The 14,286-nt window shown below is 37.2% G+C and overlaps 2 protein-coding genes across 4 annotated transcripts in view; one reads left to right on the top strand and one right to left on the bottom strand.

Annotated features, from left to right (window-relative positions):
- The window catches only part of nalcn (sodium leak channel, non-selective), a 74,386-nt gene extending 73,004 nt beyond the window's left edge, over window positions 1–1,382 (bottom strand). For all 3 annotated transcript variants that reach the window (XM_044132071.1, XM_044132072.1, XM_044132073.1), the window contains exon 1: window positions 1,242–1,382. The gene's annotated coding sequence lies outside the window, so the exon portion shown is untranslated. The remainder of the gene's footprint in view (window positions 1–1,241) is intronic.
- Window positions 1,383–1,883: 501 nt separating this feature from the next.
- itgbl1 (integrin, beta-like 1) overlaps window positions 1,884–14,286 on the top strand; it is a 44,972-nt gene continuing 32,569 nt past the window's right edge. Inside the window, exons 1-2 of the mRNA XM_044132070.1 lie at window positions 1,884–2,478; window positions 5,940–6,142. Of these exons, the coding sequence (XP_043988005.1) occupies window positions 2,387–2,478; window positions 5,940–6,142 (295 nt within the window). The 5' untranslated portion in view covers window positions 1,884–2,386. The remainder of the gene's footprint in view (window positions 2,479–5,939; window positions 6,143–14,286) is intronic.

Genomic DNA, 14,286 nt, shown 5'->3' with positions numbered 1-14,286 from the left:
AGATTTACCCACCAGGTAACATTTGCACACGTGAGGTTGCTTCACTGTGATTTCTGTAATTTATCAATCATTTGAATAATTTAGCCTCTTCAATGCCTGCCATCTCATTCCATCTGGGTCCGGACTACAACAAACTACAACAGACTGGACATAAATACAAAATTTCTTACGTTTCTAGGAAAATCGTTTTATTGTGATAAGCACTTTGGATTACGTTCATATTTTTGAAAGTGCTTTATAAATTAATTGAACTTTAAATTAAACTTTATGGATCCTTCTGGCAGTTTTTATAAACTTCTGGAGATATGTAAAAAAACAAATAAGCCTTTGTGGATTTCACTAATAACAAAAATGAATTATGCCAACTTGGTAGTATGATAAAAGGCCATTTCACTGCTACACTGGATCAACTTAGATCAGCTTTATTCACCTAGACCTATAAAATAAAGACTGTATTGTAATCAACAAATACATATTTGATACAGAACAGTCAATAATCTGTGATGCTAAGAAAATTAATTATGCTGTCTCTTTAAAATAAATTTTGAGTGTGCATGCATCTGTCCATTCTTGGTATGGAATCTAAAGACAAAGCAACCAAAGGTTTGATCAAAAACTCAAATTACAATGTGGGAAATCACAGTAAAGGACTTAATAACTTTTAGATTATGGAATAATATCTTTAAAGTTTGTTTGGTTTTTTAACCACACTCAATCTCCTTTTTTCTTATTCTTCTTTATAATATAAACAAATGGCAAATACAAACTATATTTGGGGCTGCAGTTGCTGACCCACTGTGATTCTTTTGCTTAAATCGAAACTGGATCTTATGAACGCAAGACCAGCTGCTTCAGAAGCATTTGATTTAAAGAATATAAAACATATTCATTGTCTTTTAAAGAAAATTGAAAGAATTACATCATAAGGACAAGATTACTATGGAAATATGAGAATAAAACCAGCTAACTACTGGAACTATTTACATCTCTGGGCAAGTATGAAGCCTAAACAAAGCTAACATTATACGTGACAAGCAGCTTAAAACATAAGATGCAGCACTTAAACAAGAATATTGCATCGAGGCCTACTGCGGAGGATGAGATTCCCTCCACTTCCTGGAGGACCAACAAGCTAGCGCGCAGCAACACCGAGCGCGAGCCGCATCCTACAAACAAAACAGCTGGATGCCACGTTACGTTCCCGACGATTTCAGACAAGCAAAACATTCTGAAGCACTTACGAGACAATGATTTTTCTTAGCTGCCGTGTCTGGCCCTGTGCATGACATCAGTCGTTCTCTCTGGGCTTGCTCGTGTGGGAGACTGCGGGAGCGCGCAGGATGCAATCACATCAGCTGCGGTGACGCGCAGGCATTGCCAAGGTAACGGCTTCAGAGCTGCCTTTGTGACTCCACCACGGTTTGTTTACATCCAGAACCCGATTCCTTTTGGCAAATCAACACCTTTGTTTTACTATTTACTTTAAAATAATATACTAATTACTTTAGTGACAAAATTGATGACCAGAAATTAAATTCAATATTTTTGCTTTATACTGAGGGAGGAAAAACTATAGTGACAACCTCTTGAGATATAGTAGACAAAGAGTAAACAAAGAAACATAATATTAAGATATTAACCGCGGAGAGAGCGTCATGTCAAAATATTTGGGATATTTTTTTTATTTATTTATATAATTTCATATTAAAATTAACATAAAATAAATATAAAGCAAAGTTTATTTATCACACAATAATGCCCACTTCAAGTTCATGCTATTTTGATAGGGGTGTGCTGACTTTGAGACACACTGTACACACCTATTTATTGTTGCAGTAGTGTGAATTATTCATATTCATATATTCTACTCAAGTCTTCCACTGACACATGTGCTCATGGCAACCAGTTGTATTGGAACAGCAAAGCATTTAAATTGAGTTAAGCCATTTTTGTGTTCTTCATTCACAACATTTACTATTAGGGGTCTGGAAGCTGGCTCTCATTTGTCATAGATGAAAGAAAAAGCTAGGAACAACAGCTACACCACAGAAGTTGTGGGAGAAACCAATGAGGACAAAATGAAACAAAAACAGTCTGCTTTTGATTAAATGTCAAACTGGTGACTTAACTTGTTGTTTTGGCAGCTTTTTCCCCACTTTAGCTCCTGCCCAGGACTCCATCAGAGAGTTTGGACTAATCAAAGGCACTTGTACGTAAGGAGTGTTGGACTCTGAAGGGACTGAGCCAGTTCGGGCCAGCCTGCTTCTCTTTCTCTCCTTCTCCTTTTTTCTTCCCTCTCACTCTCCCTTCCTGCCCTGTCTCAGGAGCGTAAGATTTGGGAAATTCCTTCAAGCTACTTTATTTCAGGTTTCTGTGGGATTTAAACATGCACACTGAGGTTTTTCTGCAGTCAATGCTAGTACCGTCGTTTCTGATCCTGCTCTCTACTGTTGAGGACACTTTGCTACAGTCGGTAAGGTGAGTTTCCATAAGTCTGTTTGTATCTTTTATCGGTTTTCTCTTTGGGGGCAGCCAGAAGTGCAAGAAATAAAAGGGAGGCGCAAAGTTATGCTGACTTACGAGTTTGGGGAAAGCAATATGAGAAGTTTTAGCAAAGCCAGTTGTATAAATATAGTCTGCACTTTTACTTTCTGGTTTCCAAATGTGTCTTTGTTTGCCAGCTGTTAGAAATTCAGTCCATGAAGGTAGCATTCTCCAAGATTTCAAAGTGATGTACTTCCCTTGCTTCTTTTTTTTTGGTTTTGTTTTTTTTTACTCCAGTGGTGGTGTTTGAATTGACATAATATAACTGACATGTCCTCTAGTTAGCTTTGACAACAAACCATGAGACTGAATGTCACTTTTACAGCTCTGATTGTCACACAGGGCATGAAGTTAATTTCTGGGGTAGAATGGAGTGGCAGGGGTGTGTGCTGGGCAAAGGCTGGCCTGCTGGGGCCTCTCAGAGTGGAATTTATATTTTCTCTCCATGCCAGGTTGGGTATTTTTTTCCAGGAGCTCTCACTTTATATGCACTTGGCTATCTTAAATGATTTCTTTCTGAATAATAGTTCAGCTACATTGTGCTTAAGGAACTTTTTTTTAGCATAAAAATAGATGTGTGCTTGCAGAACTTGTTGTAATGGGGGGGGGAGTATGCCAAAGAATATACCTTGTTCTGAATTACAACATGCAGTGCCTTGCAAAAGTATTTACATCCCTTGAACTTTACATTTTTGTCACATGACAATATGTTTCAGAGTATTATATTGTTATTGTTATTAAGAGATCAACATAAAGTTGTGCATAAATTTTAAATGGGACAGGGGGGCATCATCTTTTTGTCTTTCCAAGTACTCTCCATTGGCTTTACGTATAAACTTTGACTGGGTCATTCTAACACATAAAAATGCTGTTGAGGGTGAACTCTGCCCTCCTCTCCAGTCATCTGGACAATCTAATATAAATAATAACAAGCAATGTACACAACCCTGTTTAAATTCTAGGTTTTTGTGATGCATGAAATTGTCTTTTATGAATCCTGCATAACATGACAAAGAAAAGCTTCTCTCTCATTTTATTTAGGAAAAACATTACAAAATAGACTTGCAGACATTGAATTTACCTTGTTACAAATGCTTCAAGGTTTTAACTGCTCCAAATCAAGAGGGAGCACTTGATAAAATGGCCTTAAGTGTGACTAAAATAGGTAATCATTATGTACTTTTCACATTTTCCTGTTGGCTCTTGTCAGGGTATGTCTGCCATAAAACTAGATGTTGCACAGTTCAACAATTGTTCGCAGCTTCACTGCTGGAGACTGATTAAAAGAGCTACCATATGCATGGCGTGGTTTGTTTAATAGCAATGCAGCTTGCTTGTGTTAAAATGAGCTCTGCTTGGTTTACCCAATTATGTGTTCTGTTTGAACTGACCTATAGTCTCCGTCTATCTTTTCCAAAGCCACATCCCCTGGATCAGAACAGAGAAACAAGCTTGCCTGAAAAATAAAATACAAATTCCCTTGAGACAAACAATATAAAGCAGTGCATAAGCCGCAGCGTTTCTTCATCAGAATGGAATTGAAGGGTATTTTACCACCATATTGGAATTACAGTTAGTTTGAAAGTTTACTCAACTGTTGTCTAATTGGCAACCCAAAAATCTTGGTAGCAGTGGACAGAATCCTGCTGCATTAAGGTGATCTCTTTGCAAAAAACGCAATATCCATAACAGTCGTCATCTGTTAATTCTCTTTAACACTTTATTACATTGCACTTGTGAGCCTTAAAAAAAATAACAGTTTTTTGCAGAGAAAGTGGAGATGAATGCTAAAATCTATACTCTACATAATAACAGCTTTCTCAATACTGAATGTCTATCTTGCAGCATAAGCAGGGGTCCAAGGGATGCCAAAAAGAAGCACACAGAAAATGGCAGGTAGCAACAGTGGTCGCATATATCCCACAATGACATTAATCTTCCACATTAGATAAAATACATGTAATTGTGCATGTAGTGTGAGTCAGATCAGCAGAGCAGATGGAGTTCCTTAAATTTTACAGATGTTATTTGTATGCAACAACATAGAACAAAGATGAAGATCAGCTAAGGACAAAGCAGCACTGTGCAAACTAAAAAACAAAAAGACAAAAACTGAATTTCTGAATTTGGTACGGTCGTTATGACAAACAGGGCAAGATTAAAAATTTACTGCTATAGTGTGTGAAGGAGTGCAACCAAGTCTAAAGATTCCCTCAATACTTGAAGCAAGTGTGGAATGGAACTTGTTTCACCTTCTGGTGACACATGGAAAACACACATTTTATGTTCATTTTTGGGAGAAAGGTTTGGAACGTTTGAGCTGTTGATTGAATGAAATGCATGCACATTTGCCAAACTCTCTGCCAATATAAAGAAAGAGCTGGAACTGGATCCAAATAAAATATAAATTGCTCACCAAGAAGAGCTAGGGAAATGTGTAACAACAGCAGCTAGATTTGGTCATTGAAAGGTGGAGTTTTGTAATGGTTTTATTTTGGGGGATTTATTAACCATGTGAATGCCTTTAAGCCCCTCTTGCACTGCACCGCTGGACCCGGGTACGCCCAGCTTCGTTTTTGCATTAGCACTTCCAGCCCGGTACCACCCGGCTCCCTGGAAACCCGCGAGCTGTGGTTCCAATCGGGCCGGCCAGACCCGGCCGGTTTGGAGTTAGCTGTTGATTGGTTCATTGAGTACGGGGGCGGGATAAAGAGCAGCTCTCTGGATCAGAGGAGCGCTAGACTTTCTCGATGGCTGTCATTTCAATATGTTGCATCAATAAATTCCCGTCATATTCTATTCCTACCCTACACTGGGATTACAATCGCCTCTTCAGCCAAAGATTTTAATGGTAAATGTAACAAATAAATCCCGCCTGGCCTCAGTCCAGCTCAGACACGGCATTCAGGTGAGATTTTTTTGAGGTAAATGTTTCCCGCAGCTTCCTCGCTCATGAGCGCATACACAAAAAATGGGACGGGAGACCCAGGAAGAAAACTGTTATGCGGTCGCTGGGGAGATCGTCTGGGTAGCTTTAGCAAGAATTCAATTTACGTGACGTGTCCTGCAGGGCCACAGCACCAACGGGACCGGGTCGAACGGAGCCGGGCTGGGCCAGTCTGGATCCTACAGTGCAAAAAGGGCTTTAGACTGTCCTTAAACTTTTTTCTTTAAGTGTGACTTTTTCCAATAATGTTGCAAAAAACTAAATCAAAAGAATAGATAATTTTATAGTAACGTTTTCTGCACATAGTTCAAAAGTGATTTTTACACTAGAGTCAATTTTGCTTCATAAACAGATACAGGTGCACTTGCTCTTGGAGTAACCCTTTTAGTTTTTTTTATTTATTTATTTTTTAAACATCAAAACTACTGATCTTTTCTCTTCTTCTCAGCCAGGTGGGTGAGGTGTGCAGGCTGTCCCAAGAGTCTTCATTGCGCCGCTGCAGGACACCAGATGGAAAAATCTGCAGCGGCAGGGGCAAATGTGACTGTGGAATCTGCATGTGTGAAGCCACAGACCCAGGGAAGTTCTATGGTCCTCGCTGCGAGTGCCATGACTGGGTCTGCGCCACACATAATGGGCAAATTTGCAATGGTGCGTACACTGAGCTGTGTTATCATTCCTTCCTCTGCTATTTTTAGCACAGTGTGTTGCAAAACTGTTTATAGTTTTCAAGCTTTTTTCATATTTGATCATGTTGAGGCCGCAAATGTCAATGTCTTGGATAATACAGGATAGACCAGGGATTTGCAACCTGCACCTGCAGGTGCTCCAAGTGACTCTTTAGAACCTCCACAAGGACTTGAGGAACTTTTGCTAAAAAAAACGATAAATAAGAAACATATGTTTTAAAATATACATATTAAAAGTGCTGCATTTAGCAGTTTTTCAGTTCTTCACTGAATATTTGCATTGGATTTTCACAACAGAACGACAATAAAAGTAGCAGTAATATTTGTTCAGATCTCTTTTTTTTCTCATTAGGTTGGAAATTATGTTTTTTTTTTACATTGTTTCACACAAATATCATCATCTTAAAGAAGAAAATGTATCCTTCTGTTTCGTTTTGCGAACGTTTTCCATTTTTGTTTTTGTTCATCTAGAAATACCTTACTTTAAAAAGGACAACAAAATTTAGATATTTTCCTAAACTAATTAATCTGTCTTGTTTAAAAGATCGGGTAACATTTGCATTATAGAGGTTATAAACTGCTAGGATAGACTAACACTAAGTAGTGCAGAACTCTAAATTATAAGAAAAAGAGCACGAGGCTTTCAGGGTTTTTAAAATACAAATCTAAGGTGTAAATTGCATATTATTTGCGCCTTTAATCGGATACCCCTAAATGAAATCCAGAGCAACAATATGCCTGCAGACGTCACTCAGTTAGCAGTTTAGTATGAACACAGCTGCTCTGGCAAGACCTCACAGGTTTGCTAACCAATATAACCTAATAAACAGCATCATGAAGATCAAAGAACTCACCAGCGGGGTAAAGTGTAAAGTCATGAAAAACTTTAGACCAAATTTATGTTATGAAACAATGTCCCAAACATTGTAACACATGCACACTACAAGTCTGGAGTAGATACACACAGCTCTAGGACTTCAGTTTTGAAAGCATTTCTGCATTACTACTCTGTGTTGGCTTATCACATAAAATCCCAGTTACATATTTCAATGTAATCTCCCAAAATGTCTTTTGAATATGTTTGCTCAACACTGTACATGGGCAATAACTTTAGAATACTTATTTAAGCGTTGTGTGCTGTTTAAATGAATACTGTGCAGATCCACGTGGCTCAACATATGTTGCTACTTGGATGTGGTTTTTAGAGAGGGTCAGTAAGTGATGCAGCAGATATCCTCAATGTGGGTTAGATCAGTGTAGTTTGGCAGATGGAGTCCCCAGCTGATGTTTAGGATCTGTTTCAAACAGCTGCAAGAAAAATGAAAATATTTTTCATGTAATCTACAAACTTGATTTTGAAGCGCTATGTCCTCTTTTAAAATCTCGGTTGCTGTCAGAAGTACCTCACTTCTCTCATTGGCTTGAAGCAGTTTGCAGGCAGATAATAAAAGGCTGCTGGCTTGATATCAGACATTGTGATGTTATGTACTTTTGTTGCCAGGCATTGTTTACAAGTCAAGATAATTCAAAGGAAACTGAATGCTTTTTACTTGGAAAATTGTTTACAGTGCACCTGCTTTGCTGGATTTCATGTGATAATTTAATTTGTCAATCAAAAAAGTGTCCATTTTTCTCCCAGTTCTTACAGAGTAGTTCTCAAGATATGTTTGTTAGAGCTGAGATAAAGCCCAAAATATCCATCAGTCAAGTATGATTGTTGCAAATACTTTAAAAGACACTTTAAAAACCTGTTACTCTCACCTAGAAGCCTCATATTTAATACTGTATGTTCTTTGTGTTGGCATATTTTGTAATCAATTTAAATTTTTTACAGCCAACAAGTTCAAAGCACCACCATTTTGGCTGGATCAGTAGATGGCTCTCATAAAGCTGAAAAGATGTCATCTTTGCGCTGGCGTCTTTGTAGACTTTACTTCATTTTGTAGAATTAAAAATAAATGTAGCTGACAGGAACACTGCTAATACTCAAATAATAAAGAATAATGAAATGGCAGTTCTAGGTTATACCACAAGTGTAATGCATTACTCATTTTAAAAGCTTTGGATCAAAAGCTTTTCGGTCACCTTATTGCCTTAATGCTTTCATAGCAACATATGGAACTGCTTTGGCCTTTCACTTTGATTCTATTTGACTTATTGTACAACGTAAATTTAGGTTGTGCTATTTCCAGTAAGCAGACGTCTGTCAATCAAAGTTACAAAAACATGAAATGTAAAGCTAAAGATGTGAAGGTGCTTGGTCAGTAATTTTATTAAATCAATCGATTTTAATGTACATCTGGTAACAGGCAACAATTACTGGAGTTCTTTGGGATCTTCAACAGATTGGTGAATCAAATATTAAGCAGATAAAAGTAAAAAAAATAAAAATAAAAACTTAAAGAAGCACTATCACCACAGATGTGGTCTCTAAACCTAAAACAAATGTCTGTATTTGGAGTGTCAGGTCACGCCAATGCTCTCACAGGACTAACGGTTTAGTCAAACCACACCTAAATCATTGCAGATCGCTTTGTGCAATTATTGCCCTCTTTCTTTTTATTGTTCAATGTTAAATACAGAGCTTAACTAAATGACGCCAGTAGTAGTTTGAATGATAATATTGGTTCATTCATGATCTCTTTTATGAGTCATTGTTGTGTTCTTTGAATAGTTTTGGTAGGCAGGCCGCATCTGGGAAGGTTCAACCTTTCCACACAGACAGATGTCATTGATTTGTTTCTTATTTTTGATTATTTTTTTTTTAGCGCTGGCCTTTATGTGTTACTACTATTAGTAAATAACTAAGTGTAGAGTAAATGTTTTAGTCTACTTTATGTTTGTAGACTAAAGTACGTTTGTGCGTCTAAAAGGTTTAAGTTAATTTCTTAATTGTACATGTCTGTTACTAATTGGGCCTGTAAGACTAGTGACACTGTAATCATCTGTTCCATTTTTTTTTCTTTAATTCACAATTTAACATTGGAGGATAGAACTTTCTATAAATGCCACTACCGAATGTTTAACTACATTTACATTTAACTACATTTTAACTACATTTAGTATAGTTGTTTACATATTTTTTTTTTTAAACGCATTTCAAATAAGACAGGTTGGACCCTCTCCTAAAGCTTACTGCACAAATGTTTGATGAAAAGCTTTGAAAGTTGTGCGAGGAATCCCGGTAAGAAATAATAATAATAATAAAAAATCCCCCACCTTTTTTTTGTCCCCCAGTTGTCGCTGGGCTATGAGTGAGGTTTAATGGAGATATGTGAGCATCCAGAACACATATAATGGAGATAGGTGTGCATATGGGGGCCTGTGTGTCTGCGACTGTGTGTGACTTATTTGGGAAGACAAGTTGGCTGCTGTGAGGAGCTCATTATGGTTCAGCAGTCTGGAGCGAGGCCCCGTTTCATCCTGATAATGGGGTTTCACTCACTGCTACAGAGTCTGCCAATGGAACCTATGCATTAGAAGAGGGATGGATTTTCACACCCACCAAACCCACCTTCTCCTCTGTCTCCCACCACACACACTCATCCACGCACACATACCGTACAGGATGAGGTAAAGTCTTATAGATAACTCACCAGCATACACATGCACAACATCAGCCGCACGCTCGCATCCAACAGTTGCAATCAAAGCCATTTGAAAAGAAGACCCCCACATAACCCACCGCATCCCCTTTCACACACACACACACACACGCACACGTGCACGCACATCACCACTCTCAGCGGACCATGCATACACAGCATGCACGGTATGCTTTCAGAGATCGGCAGCCAATTTCTCTCCCCGTGGCTCCGTTATCTCTGCCTGTCACAAAAGTCTACTGATAAGATCCAATAGATTTTCTTCCATAGGGATTAAGTGTGTGTTTTTCCATTACCAAAAAAATTAGCTTTCGTGGCAACAAGATGTTTCATACCCCATGTTTGACTCAATGGAGGTTAATTAGCATCACCTCAATTAAACCAGCAGGTCCAGGTGGCTAAAAATTATATTGTGTTTTTTTTTTTTTTTTACAGCACTGAGTATGAGCAGAATTTACAGAATTTACTTACATTAACTTGTCTTTAATGTAAGTCAGGCTGCATTGTGAATCATGATTTGACATAATGTAGTTGTTCAATAATTCAGGATTTCTCTTTTTATTAACCATTAGATATGTTTGACTTATATAAAAGTATCTTTTCTATCTTAGAGCTTCTCTTAGTTACAGCACGAGTCGGTTTATATTGGACCTCTGGTAAATCACAAATATTGAAAAATAAAACAAAATTGCTTGTGTATTGTTGTATCGGGATTTATTTATTTTTTTTTATTTTAATGAGTAGGTGTTGTCTCAAGAGTTGATTTGTGTCCAACTGAAGATTCTGGTTGCTATTGCTGCTACACAAAAGTAATAGAAAAAGAGATTGGCCGTCTGGGAGCGAATGTTGGCCAAAAACAGGCTGAACCTTAAATAATTAATCAACAAATTACCTACAACAAACATTTCTGCAATTACCCCGTTGCCATTAGTGGTTCATGGAGTGTTCTATTCAAAAACAAACAAAATGCAGGCTGGTGAATTTTTATACAGTAAAACCAAAAGAATAGCAATAGATAAGGAAAACTAACCTATGGACTGAACAGTGGCTCAGTTGGCAGCACTGTTGCCTTGCAGTATGAAGTTTCTGGGTTTGAATCTCATCTGGGGTCTTTCTGCATAGAGTTTGTATGTTTTCCCTGAACATGCATGGGGTTTCTCTAGGTAGCCAGGCTTCCTCCCACAGTTCAAGAATATGATTGGTCTCTATAAGTTGTCCTTAAGTTCGTACGTCTGTGTGTCTCTGTGTTGCCCTATGAACTGACAGAATGTAGCTTAGCCACATTGTAGCCCATAATGCTGAACAGCCAGACTTAATGAAACACAGAATAACAAAAAGTAAGAAGAAAACAGAACACCAAAGTGACAACCAATTCAACTCAAATGCTGTAAACACTGCTTTTTGTAGCAGTGACATGTTGAATTTGTTCTCTGAAACAAATAAGGGTGGAGTGACTGTTCTTAGGAAATTAGCAAAGGGTGATAAAATTTGGGACTATAAAAACTTGCAGAACATTACACAGAGTTGAGGTCACTGACATTTCAGCTCAAATGATCAATAATCAAAATAAAATAAACATTTTATGCCTTAACACCAAAATGCAAGGGTGGTTTGAATTTATCATAAATTTTAGTATTAAAATGTACTAAAAGTACTAATTACCCAAATGGAAACATGATTATGTCTTTGAATGTGACGGCATACTTTCAGGTTTATAGCCAGTGCCGTTTATATAGTTTATATGGGCGACACAGGGCAATCGTCCAGGGTGGCATCTTGTGAGTGGGTGGCATGAGAACCTCCCCCACAACTGAATAAATGCAGTGGGCTTCCTCTACTTCTTCGTCTTCTTTTTTTTTTTTTTTTTTGTAATGTTCCTTGAAAATAAACCATTCCAGATTTTGTAATCGTAGTGCCGAAAAACATGAGGTTTTAGCAAAAAGGGTAAATTTTTATCAATACTTGATTGTTATTTACCGCTGGTGATTTGTGGCACTAAAAACAGCTGCTCTCTAGTACTGCTTGTTCTCTGTTTGGAATGCCTCTAGAGCCGCTGTTTTATTATGAACTGGCCAGCAATCACATTTTGACCTGCTTTAATCATCAGCCACATGATAGGAACTTTAAAGGCCAACAATAAATAAAAAGTAAATAATAATTGAGTTATTTATTGCAGATCTAAAGCAATCCTTCTAATCTCACAATATATAGGAGCTGAGCAACCGGGAAATGACCTTGAAATGACCTGTACACCAACTGTGGAAAACAAAATATTTTCATTCACTTTTGGTGTTTTAATGGCAGTAAATATCCTTGCAACCTCTGCTTTTTGGCAGAAAGTGTAATATAAAAAAAAAAACCTCTAAGGAGGCCTTATTGTTTATTGTGCCAACATATCAGGTAGTTGTGGGAGGATATTCTATATATTTTTCATAAATTTTTATATTTGTTGATAAAACTATTTTGTCATTACATGGCAATGTAGCAAAGTTTTCACACTGCTACATTCCTCATTTCTGACTCAGAAATGAGGAACATTATTTTTTCCAACTTTCTGACTCTGTTTTTCTCTCTCTGAGTCATTTTACCTTTCCTGCAAACTACTTTTGAACTCCTTTTTGTAAAATTAAATCCAGGTATGCTGTAAAAGCAAAATTGTGAAAGATACTGTTCGAAGAGTTATTAAATTCTTCAACACCTGGTCTGACTTTGGGAATGTTAGTACCGTTTGGTATGCACATGGAATGTACATACCATTCTTGAATTGGACATATCCAAGTTGAGTCATACTGCCTTTGACCCCAGCTGCCTTGTTGTTCATCAGTATCTATGCCCTGTTGAAAAAACTAAAAATGTATTGCAAAATATGAGTTCCAGAGACACAATCATAAATGATGAAATTCTAGAGACAGAATTAATTAATTAAAGAAAAACTAAAACGACAAAAGGAGGCAAATGTACTCCTTTCTTGCGCAGAAAACATTGTTGGAGGCACTTCAAAAGTGATGCATGCTTCTGTTCATTTCCTGAATAAAGATTTGCTCTGTGATAAATAATAATAATAATAATAATAATAATAATAATAATAATAATAATGCTTTGTAGGAACATATTTTTAGCACTTCCAACTCCTTTTCTCTCAGTCTGCAGGCTTGCAGAGTCTTCTTGTTTTTGTTTGCCCAGATCTTTTTCTTTGCTTTTCTGGCCTCTTCAAGAGCTAGCAAAGATCCCACCCACAGAGGTTTTATGTCTTCATGTTAGGGTCACAAGGATAGTCAGCTTGGTCTCTTGTTCCATATCGACCTTCCTCAGTTGCACTTTAAGGCATTTTATCTAAGCTAAAATTGGCCAATTATATTGTTATCAGTAATGCCTACAAAGTCAACAAAAGGTTAAGCCAAATATTGGTTGAGAGAGAATAAAGCAAAATGGTAGCAGCCATAAAATGCTGTTCTTTTGCTTTTAAAACCTATAGAAATTTTCATCTCTTTAATTTTTTCTCCTGTACATATTTTTATGTGCTTTCAATCTGCTGTTCTGAGATTTTCTGGGCAGTTTGCCTTTCCCGTGACTCACCTAATGATTCCAGCGTGGGCTGCGAGGAGAAAAAGCCACTCAAGTTTGTCCAAGTTGACTAGTAAAAGACATTTCTGATTGAAACCCATTACCGCTTTCAAGACTTCAGGGTGTAAGAACAAATGTTTTTAAACCCACCCACGATGCCTTTGGAAGTTCTTTGATGTCGGCTGTGGTAAAAATAACTGGCTAGGTGGAAAGCTGTAAAAACTGGGATGGTAAGGGCTAAGATTTATTGTTCCAAAGACATACAGAAAACGAGTTAGTAGGTGATGAGACAGGTTTTTTTGTTTACAGAACACACAATCCATATGTCGTTGTTTCATTGCTCCCAAACACCAGGCTAAGGACAGCATGAATGATTTTCATGTTTTGGACAATACAACTTAAACCGAAAAAATGTGAGGAGATTAAAAGCCACTTGTTGAAAACAGATGAGAACAGATGCTCTCTGAAGCTTCAACTAGTTTATTATGAAGATAGTGTAATTCTTTGGACTTATTTGATGTTTAAACTCTCAATTTTGGAGCTTAACTGACACCATATATAACAGCATATAAATAAGTACACAGGTGCATCTCGGTAAATTTTAACACGCCTTCAGACGAGATTAGTTTGTCAAATTAAATGTACTTTTTTTTTCAAAACAACAGCCTTTAGCTAGGTATCAAACATACTTTTTATTGAGCTCACGTCTCTTTATTCTCTGTTTTTTTCTTTTTTTTTTTTTGTTGATTTGATGTAATATTCAGATTTTCTGAAAAGCTAAATTACATGTTTCCATTAGCTATAACTGGAAACTGCCAATAACAGCAGAAGTAAAGACTTGAAAACAACAGCCTGTGTGCAATTAATTTGAAATAAATGAACATTTCAGTCATATTCTAATTTACTGAAATGTCCAAGAAGCCTATGTGAGTACACA

The sequence above is a fragment of the Gambusia affinis genome, linkage group LG11 (genome assembly GCF_019740435.1).
Source record: "Gambusia affinis linkage group LG11, SWU_Gaff_1.0, whole genome shotgun sequence".
Classification (NCBI taxonomy): Eukaryota; Metazoa; Chordata; class Actinopteri; order Cyprinodontiformes; family Poeciliidae; genus Gambusia; species Gambusia affinis.
This window is presented reverse-complemented; position numbering and strand designations above follow the sequence as displayed.